The following is a 12,363-nucleotide window of genomic DNA, read 5'->3' on the forward strand; positions in this document are numbered from 1 at the left end:
TGGGCGATATTGATCCAGCCAACATGGCGCTCGAAATTGGTGCAACCCCTGATTGTTTTCTGGTGAAGGTTCTCTGCTGGATTCTATTTAGAGAGCCTTGATCCTAAGCTCAGTGTTGCAGTGAGGTTGCTGTTGACTGAGCCTGTGACCGATTCATTGGGCGAAAGAAGCTTTCCCCGACTTAAATTGCTGCAGAAATATTGAAGGCTGGGCATGTGAATGGCCCAGCAGAGATCGAGAGAGGTTTGTCGGAGGTGGAGTACTCCGATTGTACGAGTTTGCTGCAGTCACGTGGTGAAGGGCAAGTGAATGTCGTACGGTTCATAAGCTATACGGTGATTCAGAGCTTTCTAGTCGTTTAGTGTCACTTCCTCGTTGGCTCTCGCTTATCAGTTTAGCAACTATTTTTATATGAGCTGTGTTTGCAGATCTAACACCAGAGTACATTGGCAGAGTCATTGCCTAGTGAAATGTGAGGGCTGCAAATTGAACCTTTTCCCAGGGCAGGCACCCTGTGCTCATTGGCTGGGAGTTGCATACAGGTGACTCTCTCCTTTTAAAGCTCGGTCTGTCCAAGGGTTGGAATTTCTCACCTGATCCCTCGCACCGAGTAATCTTTACATCAGTCAGCTCATCGCCTCCACCTTCTCAACTTGACTGCAGAGCCACTCGTAAATCGGTAAGGAACAGATCACCACCCCATTCTTGGGGAGGCCTGTTGTACTTTTGGGGGATCCTGGTGATTCACCCCCTCCCACAGGGATGCTGGAGTCGTGGGCTTGTGTCCGTGTCCGTGCGCGCGTGTGTGTTCCATCTGATCCATGTTATTGAATTTTTTAGCCCTGGGGCTCCCTGCCCTGAAGTGTTAGTGTCTGAAACCTGACTGTCTGTCTGCTGGACCACTCGACCCAGGGGGGAGGGTACCCCCAAACCTGGCCTCTGGCCCTCCGAGCCCCGGTCTCCGAACCCTGGGGACATTCAGCCCCTTGAATCTGTTCCGCCATTTAATTGGATCATGGCTGACCTGTATCTTAACTCCATTCACCCGCCTTGGTTCCGTGACCCTTAATATCTAACATCAATCTCAGTTTTGAAATTTTCAATTGACCCCCAGCCTCAACAGCTTTTTGGGGGAGAGAGTTCCAGATTTCCACTCCCCTTTGTGTGAAGTGCTTCCTGACATCACCCCTGAATGGCCTGACTCTAATTTTAAGGTTATGCCCCCTTGTTCTGGACTCCCCCACCTGAGGAAATAGTTTCTCTCTATCTACCCTATCAAATCCTTTAATCATTTTAAACACCTCGATTAGATCACCCCTTAACTTTTATACTGAAGGGAATACAAGTCTAGTCTGTGCAACCTGTCCTCATAATTTAACCCCTTTAGCCCTGGTGAATCTGTGCTGCACCCCCTCCAAGGCCAATATCTCCTTCCTGAGGTGCGGTGCCCAGATCTGAATGCAGTAATCTAAATGGGGTCTAACCAGAGCTTTGTACAGCTGTATTCCTGGAATACAGCCCCCTTGAGATGAAGGCCAACATTCCATTGGCCTTTTTAATTATTTTTTGTACCTGGCCACTGGCTTTTAGTGACTTCTGTACTCTGATCCCGAAATCTCTCTGCTCCTCCACAGTTCCGAGCTTCTCGCCATTTAGAAAATACTCTGATTTGTCTTTCTTAGGTCCAAAGTGGATGACCTCACACTTCCCCACATTGAACTCCATCTGCCACAGTTTTTCCCACTCACTCAATCTATCAATGTCCCTTTGCAACTTTCTGCTCCCATCTACACTATTTACTGTGCCTCCTAACTTAGTGTCATCAGAAAACTTAGATAATTTATAAATATAGTGAAAAGCTGAGGCCTCAGTACTGGGGGACACTACTGGTCACATCCTGCCAATTGGAGTCCATACCCATTATTCCTACTCTCTGTCTGTCACCTAACCAATTCCCTACCCATATCATTGCCTCTAATTTTTGTTAACAGTCTCTTATGTGGAACCTTATCAAATGCCTTCTGGAAGTCCAGAACATCCATCAACACTCCCTTATCTACCACGTTAGTTACTTTGTCTAAAAATTCAACTAGGTTTGTTAGACATGACTTACCCTTTACACGTCCATGCTGGCTCTCTCTCTGATCAGCTCATGTTTGTCCAAATGCTCAGTCACTCTGTCCCTAATAACAGTTGTGGGGAAGTTACTCGAAACTGACGTTAGACTAATAGGCCTATAATTTCCATCTTTATCTCTCTTACCCTTCTTAAATATGGAGTAACACTGGCAATTTTCCAATCTAAGGGGACAATTCCTGAAGCGAGAGAGTTTTGGAAGATCATGGCTGAAAAGCATCTACAATTTGCTCACCTACTTCTTTTAACATCCAGCCCCTGGGATGGAAACCACCAGGTCCTGGAGATTTGCCTATCTTTAATCTCATTCATTTCTCCACACCATTTTTTGTCTCTGACCTTTTGAATGTGGCAGGACAAGTTGAGCAAGTTTTTTTTAAAAAAATAGAAGCATATGGAGCAAGGAAGTTATGTTAAACCTTTTATGAAACACTGGTTAGGCCTCAGCTGAAGTATTGGGTTCACTTCTGGGCACCACACTTTAGGAAAGATGTCAAGGCCTTAGAGAGGGTGTAGAGGAGATTTAGAATGATGCCAGGGATGAGGGACTTCAGTTATGTGGAGAAACTGGGGTCTTTCTCCTTAGAGCAGAGAAGGTTAAGGGGAGATTTATTAGAGGTGTTCAAAATCATGAACAGTTTTGGGAGAGTAAATAAGGAGCAACTGTTTCCAGTTGCAGGATTGTCGGTAACCACAGGACACCAATTTAAGATAATTGACAAAAGAGCCAGAGGCGACATGAGGAAACATTTTTTTTATGCAACAAGTTGTTGTGATCTGGAATGCGCTGCCTGAAAGGGTGGAGGAAGCAGATTCAATAATAACTTTCAAAAGGGAATTGGATAAATACTTGAAGGGACAAATTTGCAGGGCTATGTGGAAAGAGAAGGGGAGTGAGACCTAATCGGATAGCTCTTTCAGACAGCTGCCACAGGCACGATGGGCCGAATAGCCGCCTTCTGTGCTGTAAAATTCTATGTAAGGAGTCACACAACACCAGGTTATAGTCCAACAGCTTTATTGGAATCACAAGCTTTCAGAGCTTTGCTCCTTCGTCAGATGACTCACCTGACGAAGGAGGAAAGCTCCAAAAACTTGTGATCCCAATAAAGCTGTTTGACTATAACCTGGTGTTGTGCGACTCCGTACATTTGTTCACCCCAGTCCATCACCGGCATCTCCACATCGTAAAATTCTATGATTTTCTATCGCTGTTTGTGGCCCAGTTGTTTAGGATCGAGTCATTGAGGTGACTCTGGGTTTGGGGGGGAGGGGCGGTGACGTGACTCCGGGTTTGGGGGGGGGAGGGGGAGGCGATGCGGGGGGAGGGGGAGGCGATGCGGGGGGAGGGGGAGGCGATGCGGGGGGAGGGGGAGGCGATGCGGGGGGAGGGGGAGGCGATGCGGGGGGAGGGGGAGGCGATGCGGGGGGAGGGGGAGGCGATGCGGGGGGAGGGGATGCGGGGGGAGGCGGGTCGAGGGTCGGGGGGGCGGCGGCGATGCGGGTCGAGGGTCGGGGGGCGGCGGCGATGCGGGTCGGGGGGAGGGGGGAGGTGGCGATGCGGGTCGGGGGTCGAGGGGGGTAAAGCCGTGTGGACTGGACGTGATTCGCTTGTCACTAATTCTGCTTTTCATGCAGCAACAGATTATATTTTAGTTTCATATTTTCCAACCTCCTTCCTCATTTCCTGAAATCTTTCAAAATATTCTGTTTTTTTAGCCTTATTTATTCTCTCTCACCCTCTTGATATTTACATGTCACACCTCCTTTGATGTATTTATTATTGTAGTGAGCTCCCTGTGCTGTTTGAGGGAGCAGATACTCTGATCTTTCCTGCCAAATCTTATCAAGATCAGGAACCCACTGAGGAATTTTGCGCACAAATTTGCAGCGCGCACACGCCATGTCACCAGAGCCCGCCCTTTATCAAAAGAACAACTACACCCGCAGCACTTTCAATGTAGCAGATTGTCCCAAGGCGCTTCGCAGGAACGTAATCAGACAAAAACTTGACACCGAGCCACATAAGGAGATATTAGGACAGGTGACCAAAAGCTTGGTCAAAGAGGTAGGTTTTAAGGAGTTCTGAAACGTTAACTGTGTTTCTTTCTCCCACAGGTGCGGCCGGCCTTGCTGAGCTTCTCCAGCATTTTCTGTTCTTAATTTCAAAAAGTATTTAATTGGTTGTAAAGTGCTTTTGGGATGTCCCCGGGGGTTGTGAAAGGCATTGTAGAAATGCAGGGTCTTTAAGCCTGTTTAATTGAGGGTGTTTTGTGTTCTCTCTCTGGTTCAGGATGAAAATGCGTCGTCACCGTGTGGTTCTGGTGCTGTGTATGGCTGGACTTGGCCTCATCTCCTTCATGCACTTCCTCAAGGCCCTGTCCTACATCACGTTTTCCCGTGAACTCTCTGCCTTCAGCCCTTCCCTCAGGTCCATCTTTGTCGACTCTCAGTTCTTCTGGAAGCAGAATGCGGTGGAGGAGGTGAGCGCTGGGCTGGGGCTGCAGGCACTGCCCGATGCTCCCCTCGGAGGCTGGGCACAGTTACACCGAGCCCTGTTTGTACTGAAAGACGATGAGACGAAATACTTTGTGCGGACCAAGGCCGGAGCCATTTGTTTCAGACAGGGAACCAAGATGGCGGCGGGGTCTGTGGAGGGGGCGGTGGGGTGGGGCAGGAATTCTTTGGACAAGCAGCTGACGCGGAAGGTGGTGGGTCGAGGGGTCAGCGGCAGGCCGCGGCGGAGGTGGGTGGGGTGTCCTTGCCTCCCAGGCTGGCATGGTCCCTATTGCGGGGTTCCCACCATGGTCCAGTATTCCAATCTGCCAACGAAGGAGCGACTGAGCCCTCGGGCAATGCCCCGTAGGGTCATCAACGCCGTCAACATCAACCACGAGTTTGACTTGCTGGACGTCCGATTCCACGAGCTGGGAGACGTGGTCGATGTTTTTATCATCTGCGAGTCCAACTTCACCGCCTTTGGGGAGCCCAAACCCTTGAAGTTTGTGGAGATGTTGCTGAATGGATCCTACAGTTATGTGGGGAACAAGATCCTGTACGTTTTCCTGGACCATTTCCCCAGCGGAGGGAGGCAGGACGGTTGGATCGCTGACGACTACCTGCGGACCTTCCTGACCCAGAATGGGATGAGTCGAATCGTCGATCTCCGGGATGATGACATTTTCCTGATTGACGATGCGGATGAGATCCCGGCCCACGATGGCGTGCTCTTCCTCAAACTCTTCGACGGTTGGACAGAGCCTTTCGCCTTCCACCTGCGCAAGTCGTTGTACGGCTTCTTCTGGAAGCAGCCCGGGAGCTTGGAGGTGGTGTCAGGCTGCACAGTGGCCATGCTGTTCATGGTGTACAATGGCGATGGCATTAAACTGCGCCGGCGGGAGTACTACCTGATGCCCAACTTCCGTCAGTATGAGAACAGCACTGGGCACATCCTGGTGCCCTGGTCATTGGGCAGCCCACTGCACTTTGCAGGATGGCACTGCTCCTGGTGTTTCAGACCTGAGGGCATCCGCTACAAACTACTGTCTGCACAGAACGGAGACTTTCCCCGATGGGGGAACTACCAAGAGAAAAGGGATCTGAGTTACATTCGCGAGTTGATCCAGACTGGGGGCTGGTTCGATGGCACTGAGCAGGATTACCCCCCTGCAGACCCCAAAGAACATATGTACGCCCCCAAATACCTGCTGCAAAACTTCCAGAAATATCAGTACATGCTAGAGAATCCGTACAGGAAGGAGAGTTGGGACCAGGCGGGAGTCGGGGTTGCTGAGCTCTACAATCAGACTGGGAAGATTACATAGCTGCACTCGCAGCGTGTCCCGCACCATAGGGACAGGGACTACTCGACTCTCTGCAGCATCTACTGTCTGGTATTGTGCCACTAACTGGGACCTGTGGGTTTTGAGAACTCTTCTCCTTTTAGTACTGCTGTCTGAGGCTGTGCTTCTGCTCGAGCAGGTTCCAGAGCAGCTGCACTTTGTACTTTGCGTCATTCACCACCTTTTTATTTTCCCAGAGTTTTCATTTTGGGCAAAAGCTGGTTTATATTGTGATTCTGATGAGCTTTCATGTACTAAACTCATTTCTCTTCTCTGCCTCCCAAGGAGTTGTGTGATTGAAGTGCAGTGCACTGTGACTGGGCAGCAACAGCCCACGGTCCCACGGCCCAGAGTCTGACCTGCAGACTGCTGGACACCAGTGGCCTGGGTGATTCAGGCAGATGGAGTCAATCTTTGGGTCAAACGTGGTTCTTGTGAAATGTGACTTAAAATAATTAAATTTTTGGATTGGCTGAGTTTGGTGGAGTAAATATAATTCAGCCTGGGCCCAGTCACCCAGACCGGGGCGGGGGGAGGGTAAACCCCCCCGCTGATGGGAGCGGGAAGCTTTGGCCATGTCACTCAAACCTGCTCCCTGCCAAAGGGGCAGCAACACGTTCCTTTTAATCAAACCTGTGAAACTTTGCTCTTGACAGACACAGGGAGGCAAGTGAGAATTGTTTGTCCCTCAAACTCTCTCTCTCTCTGAATTGTAGTGAGTGTTGTCCAGGACCCAGCCTGGAGACCCGGCACAGGATGAGAGGGAGTCCGTGGTTTCAGGGCACTTGATGCCGATGAGAACTCTCGGCTCCAGCAGCTCTGATCAGCAGCCAAGCAGTGCTGGGCCGGGCCTGGAGAGGAGCCGAGCGGCCCGTGCCGGGGGGACAGTGACTCGGGGTGGGGGGGGGAGACTCTGTCCCCTGGGTGGGGAGAGACTCTGTCCCCTGGGTGGGGGTGGGAGGAACATGATGGACAGGAAGGGGTGGAGATTGTTCCAAATGTCAGTAATCTCGCTAACACGTTCCTATTGGTGCTTTTACTAATATTCAGTCACCAGGGAGGGTGAGTGGTGCCCCCTATTGTCCAATGCTGTCGAACCCCAGCCTCCTCCTCCTCCTCCTCCTCCAGTCAGAGGGGCCCAGGGTCGAACCCCAGCCTCCTCCCGCCTGGGCCCAGGCAAAGGGGCGAGAAGGCAACAATTTATTGTTTATTGACCCAGTAACACATCACAGCAGCTGGCACTGAGAGCAGGAGAGGCTGTAACGGCACTGGATCTGGGTCTGGCCCAGGCCCAGGCAGACTTGCTGTCTCCCGGGCAATGTCCTCCCAGCAGGAGGAATCTGAACAAATCTCAAGTCTAATTTTTTTGGTAATTTGGAGAAACGCAAAAGAGAAAAGGTTCGTTTCTTTTTAAAAGTTAAAATGCTGCCCCGGTGAAGGAGCCGGGCCCCCCGGTCGGCCCAGGGGTCGGAGTCTGGCCCAGGCCGGTGAAGGAGCCGGGCCCCCCCTCGGCCCAGGGGTCGGAGTCTGGCCCAGGCCGGTGAAGGAGCCGGGCCCCCCGTCAGCCCAGGGGTCGGAGTCTGGCCCAGGCTGGTGAAGGAGCCAGGCCCCCCATCAGCCCAGGGGTCGGAGTCTAGCCCAGGCCGGTGAAGGAGCCAGGCCCCCCCGTCAGCCCAGGGGTCGGAGTCTGGCCCAGGCCGGTGAAGGAGCCGGGCCCCCCGTCGGCCCAGGGGTCGGAGTCTGGCCCAGGCACCCCCCCCATGCCCTCGGAGTGCAGAATGTGGCAGCTGCAGTGATTGCGGTTGTCAGCTGCAGTGTCTGCGGTTGTCAATTTACTGAAGATGATTGGTTCTGTTGGAATTTGCCTGTCTGGGTATATTTGAGTGTTACTGGCCAGCGATGATTGATTTCACTGGGCTGTGAGGAGGCTGGTGCTTTGTGTCTGTTTATCTTCTGTGTAATGTCTTCTGGATTGAAGTTTCTGTGAAACTTTTTTTTTGTGTTTTTGGGATTAACCACTCCAGTTCCATGAAGTGATGCCGATAGTTTCCTGGCTCCGTGTTCGGGCTCGTTCATTGTTCCTGCTACAACGAGCTGGCATTAAAGGGACCAACCACTGATTCAGACTGACTTCCCCCACGGCCCATTCCCAATCCACACCTCCGGAATCCCCCCCTCCACCAGTGTTCGGACTCAGAGTACACTGGATCTCCGTCCTGTGACTGGCTGCAGTTGGACCAATGACTGAGAGGAGGTCTGGCTGTGAGTTTGCAGCACTCACTATGGTGCACACCTGGTGATTTGAGGTGTTCACACTCACTGACGCTGCCCTCTTACGCTGGGGTTTGCACTGATTTGGATCAGAGGATAGCGCTCTGGTGCAATTCTAGGTTCACTGAATCTGATTGTTGGGTAACAGCAGGCCAGCTGTGAGTGGCCTCACCTTCCACAGCCCTGGTTTCAGAAGCAACATCTTGGAAATAAACAGCCCCCATCCCATGTCCGACTGAAGAGAGACCCAGATTCCGTAGCCCAGGGCGAGTTATTTTTGGAGTGTAATTAAACGCCCAGTTCTGTTCAGTTCGGCTGGCTCGCTCCTGGAAGAGTTGAAAGAATTCTCCAGTCTAGCTCCCCTCAATGGCCCTGTTTCATACTCCCTGTGCTAAGGTGGAGAACACACTCAGGTGCTGATCTGCAGTTGGGCTGCCGATGGAAAGTGACCAGCTCGCCCGCTTAGAGACGGGCGGAGGGCAAATCTATCGGGATCTTGGGCTGGGATTCGATGGGTGCAGAACCCAGGCTGTTTCTGTTTCAGCCAAAACACACGGTGGGGATTGAATCTTAACCTTTTAATAAAAATAACATTTGCGTTAAACATTTACCCAAAACGTTTAATTAAATTGTACCTAGTGAACTGTTTGTCCAAGTTTCACTTATGTTGCAGGTTTGTGTGTCTGGGGGAAGGGGGGGAGAGAGAGAGACGGAGAGGGTCCCTGGCCCCACCTGGGGTCTCTGTCTCGGTTTGTCCATGTAACTTTAATCCTGTTGAAACTATATCGAGCTGCCTGTCGAGTCATCTCGCGCCGTTTGATGAGTCGTCTCTCTGGGGGAAGGTTGTCTTATTCTGTACTCCTGACACAAGTTACATAACCTGCCTGGAAGCCCATTCTTCATGTCTCTCAACATTCAACAGTCCTGGATGGCATTTGTGAATCATTATCATTTATCATGGAATTTAAAGTACCTTATAAAGGCCCCTGTGGATTGGAAGGTGTAAATGTAACCCTGCTATTCAAGAAAGGAGGGAGAGAGAAAACAGGGAACTACAGGCCAGTTAGCATGACATCAGTAATAGGGAAAATGCTGGAATCCATTATTAAGGACCTAGTAACAGGTCACATAAAAAACCATAATATGATGAGGCAGAGTCAACATGGTTTTATGAAAGGGAAATCGTGTTTGATAAATTTATCAGTGTTTTTTGAGGGTGTAACTAGCAGGGTGGATAAAGGGGAACCAGTGGATGTGGTATATTTAGATTTTCAAAAGGCATTCGATAAGGTGCCACATAAAAGATTGTTACACAAGGTAAGGGCTCATGGGGTTGAGGATAATATATTAGCATGGATTGAGGATTGGTTAACGGACAGGAAACAGAGTAGGGATAAATGGATCATTTTCTGGTTGGCGGGCTGTAACTAGTGGGGTGCCGCAAGGATCAGTGCTTGGGCATCAGCTATTTACAATCTACAATCAATGACTTAGACGAGGCGACAGAGTGTAATGTATCCAAGTTTGTTGTTGATAGAAAGCTAGGTGGGAAAATAAGTTGTGAGGAGGACACAAAGAGTCTGCAAAGGGATATCGACAGATTAAGTGAGTGGGTGAGAAGGTGGCAGATGGAGTATAATGTGGGGAAATGTAAAATTATCCACTTTGGTAGGAAGAATAGAAAAGCAGAGGGGGGTGCAACAAAGGTTCACTAGATTAATTCCTGGGATGAGAGGGTTGTCCTATGAGGTGAGGTTGAGTAGAATGGGCCGATACTCTGGAGTTTAGAAGAATGAGATGTGATCTCATTGACATTTATAAAGTTCATAGAGAGCTTGACAGGGTAGATGCTGAGAGGCTGTTTCCCGTGGCTAGCAAGTCTAGAACTAGGGGTCATAGTCTCAAGATAAGGGGTCGGACATTTAGGTGTGAAGTGAAAAAATTTGGCAGGAAGAATGAGAAGAGGCAGTATAAACTAAATGGTACAATTTTAAAGGGAGTGCAGCAACAGAGACCTGGGGTTATATGTACACAAATCTTTGAAGGTGGCAGAACACGTTGAGAAGGCTGTTAAAGTATAAGGGATCCTGAGGCATAGAGTACAAGAGCAAGGAAGTTATGCTAAACCTTTATAAAACACTGGTTAGGCCTCAGCTGGACAATTGTGTACAATTCTAGGCACTAATATTTGATACTCAGTTTACTTGGTGACAAACCAGAAGAGCTTCAAAACGTGGTTTGTTGATCAGCTTGTTCACCCACGCTGCAACTGTCAATTGTATAAACACTTTCTGGTTACGGAATAAGGAAGGAACTTCCTGTACTTGACTTGGATGTAAAGTTCCACTAATATTGCTGTATTTAAGTAAATACATTTCTTCAACAGCGGGAAGATCAATTGTAAACTCCACTCGCTGCAGTCTGAACGGTTCACAAAAAGGCCAGTGATTCAGCGGCATGCCTGCTGCTTGGGGTCATGGAGATTTTTCCAGAGATTCCAATTGTTGTCCCCAATCCCAGCGCGGTACCTAGTTGCTCATCAGCCATGATCTTGCCTTGTTGTGGCACTGATTCATGTACTGTGGACTGCCTGGGTTCTCCACTTGTGCCACGATCTGTGGACCCAGACTTTCCGTGTCTCTACACATGAAGATGTCTGTGGTTCCTCCTCAACACCTTCCCATTCTTCACCCTGGGATGAAGATCTCCGATCCCACTTGCTGTTCCACTTATATATCCACTTACCGCTAACTGTTCAATTCTGACAGCTTCTTCTCTAACCCTTATTGAGTTCTTCAGTACCCTCACTGTAGAGCTGGTCTCGACTGATGTTCTTTTGGGTCAAGCTCCTTTATTAGCCTCTGATTCAGAAGTTGGTTTGCTTTGGGGGGGGGTGGTATCTTGGGTTCATCTGTTTGCAGCAGGGGAGCTGCCCAAATCTCACTACTTGTAACAACAACAACAACTTCCATTGACGTGGAGATGCCGGTGATGGACTGGGGTTGACAATTGTAAACAATTTTACAACACCAAGTTATAGTCCAGCAATTTTATTTTAAATTCACAAGCTTTCGGAGGCTTCCTCCTTCGTCAGGTGAACGATGTGAAATTGCTGGACTATAACTTGGTGTTGTAAAATTGTTTACAACTTCCATTGATGCAGCGTTCTTAATGTAGAAAATTTCACAGAAGGGTAATCAAATAAATATGGCACCAAGTCAAAGGAAGGAGATATTAGGAGAGGTGGTCAAAGAGGTGGGGTTTAAGGAGGTGGAGGGGTTCAGGAAAGGAATGTCAGAATGTGAAGCCTAGGTGGCTAATGACATGGCCACTAACGAAGGAATGAATGGGGGAAATGCACAAGGCTAGAGTCAGAGGAACAAAGAGTGTTGCAGGCTGAACAAGGTTAGAGAGATAGGGAAGGGCATGAGGATGAGGATTTTAAATTGTAGGCAATGCAAGACTGGGAGCCAGTGTAGGTTAGAAAGGATAGGGGTGATGGGAGAGTGGGGCTTGGTGTAGGAGAGGATAGCATTGGAATAGTTGAGTCTGCAGGTGAGAAAGGCATGGGTGCGAATTTCAGCAGCAATGGCCTGAAGTGGAGGCAGAGGTGGACGTAAGCAGTCTTTGTGATGGGCTGGGAAGCTCAACTCGGGTCAAATAGTCTGGTCCGACCTGAGACAGATGAGAGGGAGAGAGATGAAATCTATGGCAAGGGTGTGGAGCTTTTGGTGGGGATGAAGACAATGGCTTCAGTCATTCCAACATTTAACTGGAGAAAATTACAGATCATCTGACTGAATGTCAGATAAGCAGTCTTACAACAGAGGCAGTGGAAGGGTTGAGAGAGGTGGTGGAAAGCTAGAGCTGGGTGTCACTGGTGTGTATGTGGAACCTGACCCCGTGTCTTTGGATGATGGTGCTGAGGGGCAGCTGTTAGATCAACTGAGTAAATGAATCCAAATTATACAGGTTTGGACACCAGAGATAAATCAACTTGTTGGTTTTAATAATATCGACAGAACATACAAACAAGACTATATACTTGTAGGATATCCATTGGGGTCTGTAAATGCCTAACCAATCCAGGCAAGATCTCAGCACGTAATACCAA

The 12,363-nt window shown here is 49.4% G+C and overlaps 1 protein-coding gene across 2 annotated transcripts in view; it reads left to right on the forward strand.

The window, feature by feature from the left end:
- LOC137305763 (beta-1,4-mannosyl-glycoprotein 4-beta-N-acetylglucosaminyltransferase-like) overlaps nt 1-8,892 on the forward strand; it is an 81,406-nt gene extending 72,514 nt beyond the window's left edge. For both annotated transcript variants that reach the window (XM_067974712.1, XM_067974713.1), the window contains exon 3: nt 4,430-8,892. In XM_067974712.1, the coding sequence (XP_067830813.1) occupies nt 4,430-5,960 (1,531 nt within the window). In that variant the 3' untranslated portion in view covers nt 5,961-8,892. The remainder of the gene's footprint in view (nt 1-4,429) is intronic.
- Nucleotides 8,893-12,363: the final 3,471 nt, after the last annotated feature.

The sequence above is a fragment of the Heptranchias perlo genome, chromosome 40, assembly GCF_035084215.1.
Source record: "Heptranchias perlo isolate sHepPer1 chromosome 40, sHepPer1.hap1, whole genome shotgun sequence".
NCBI classification, from domain to species: Eukaryota; Metazoa; Chordata; class Chondrichthyes; order Hexanchiformes; family Hexanchidae; genus Heptranchias; species Heptranchias perlo.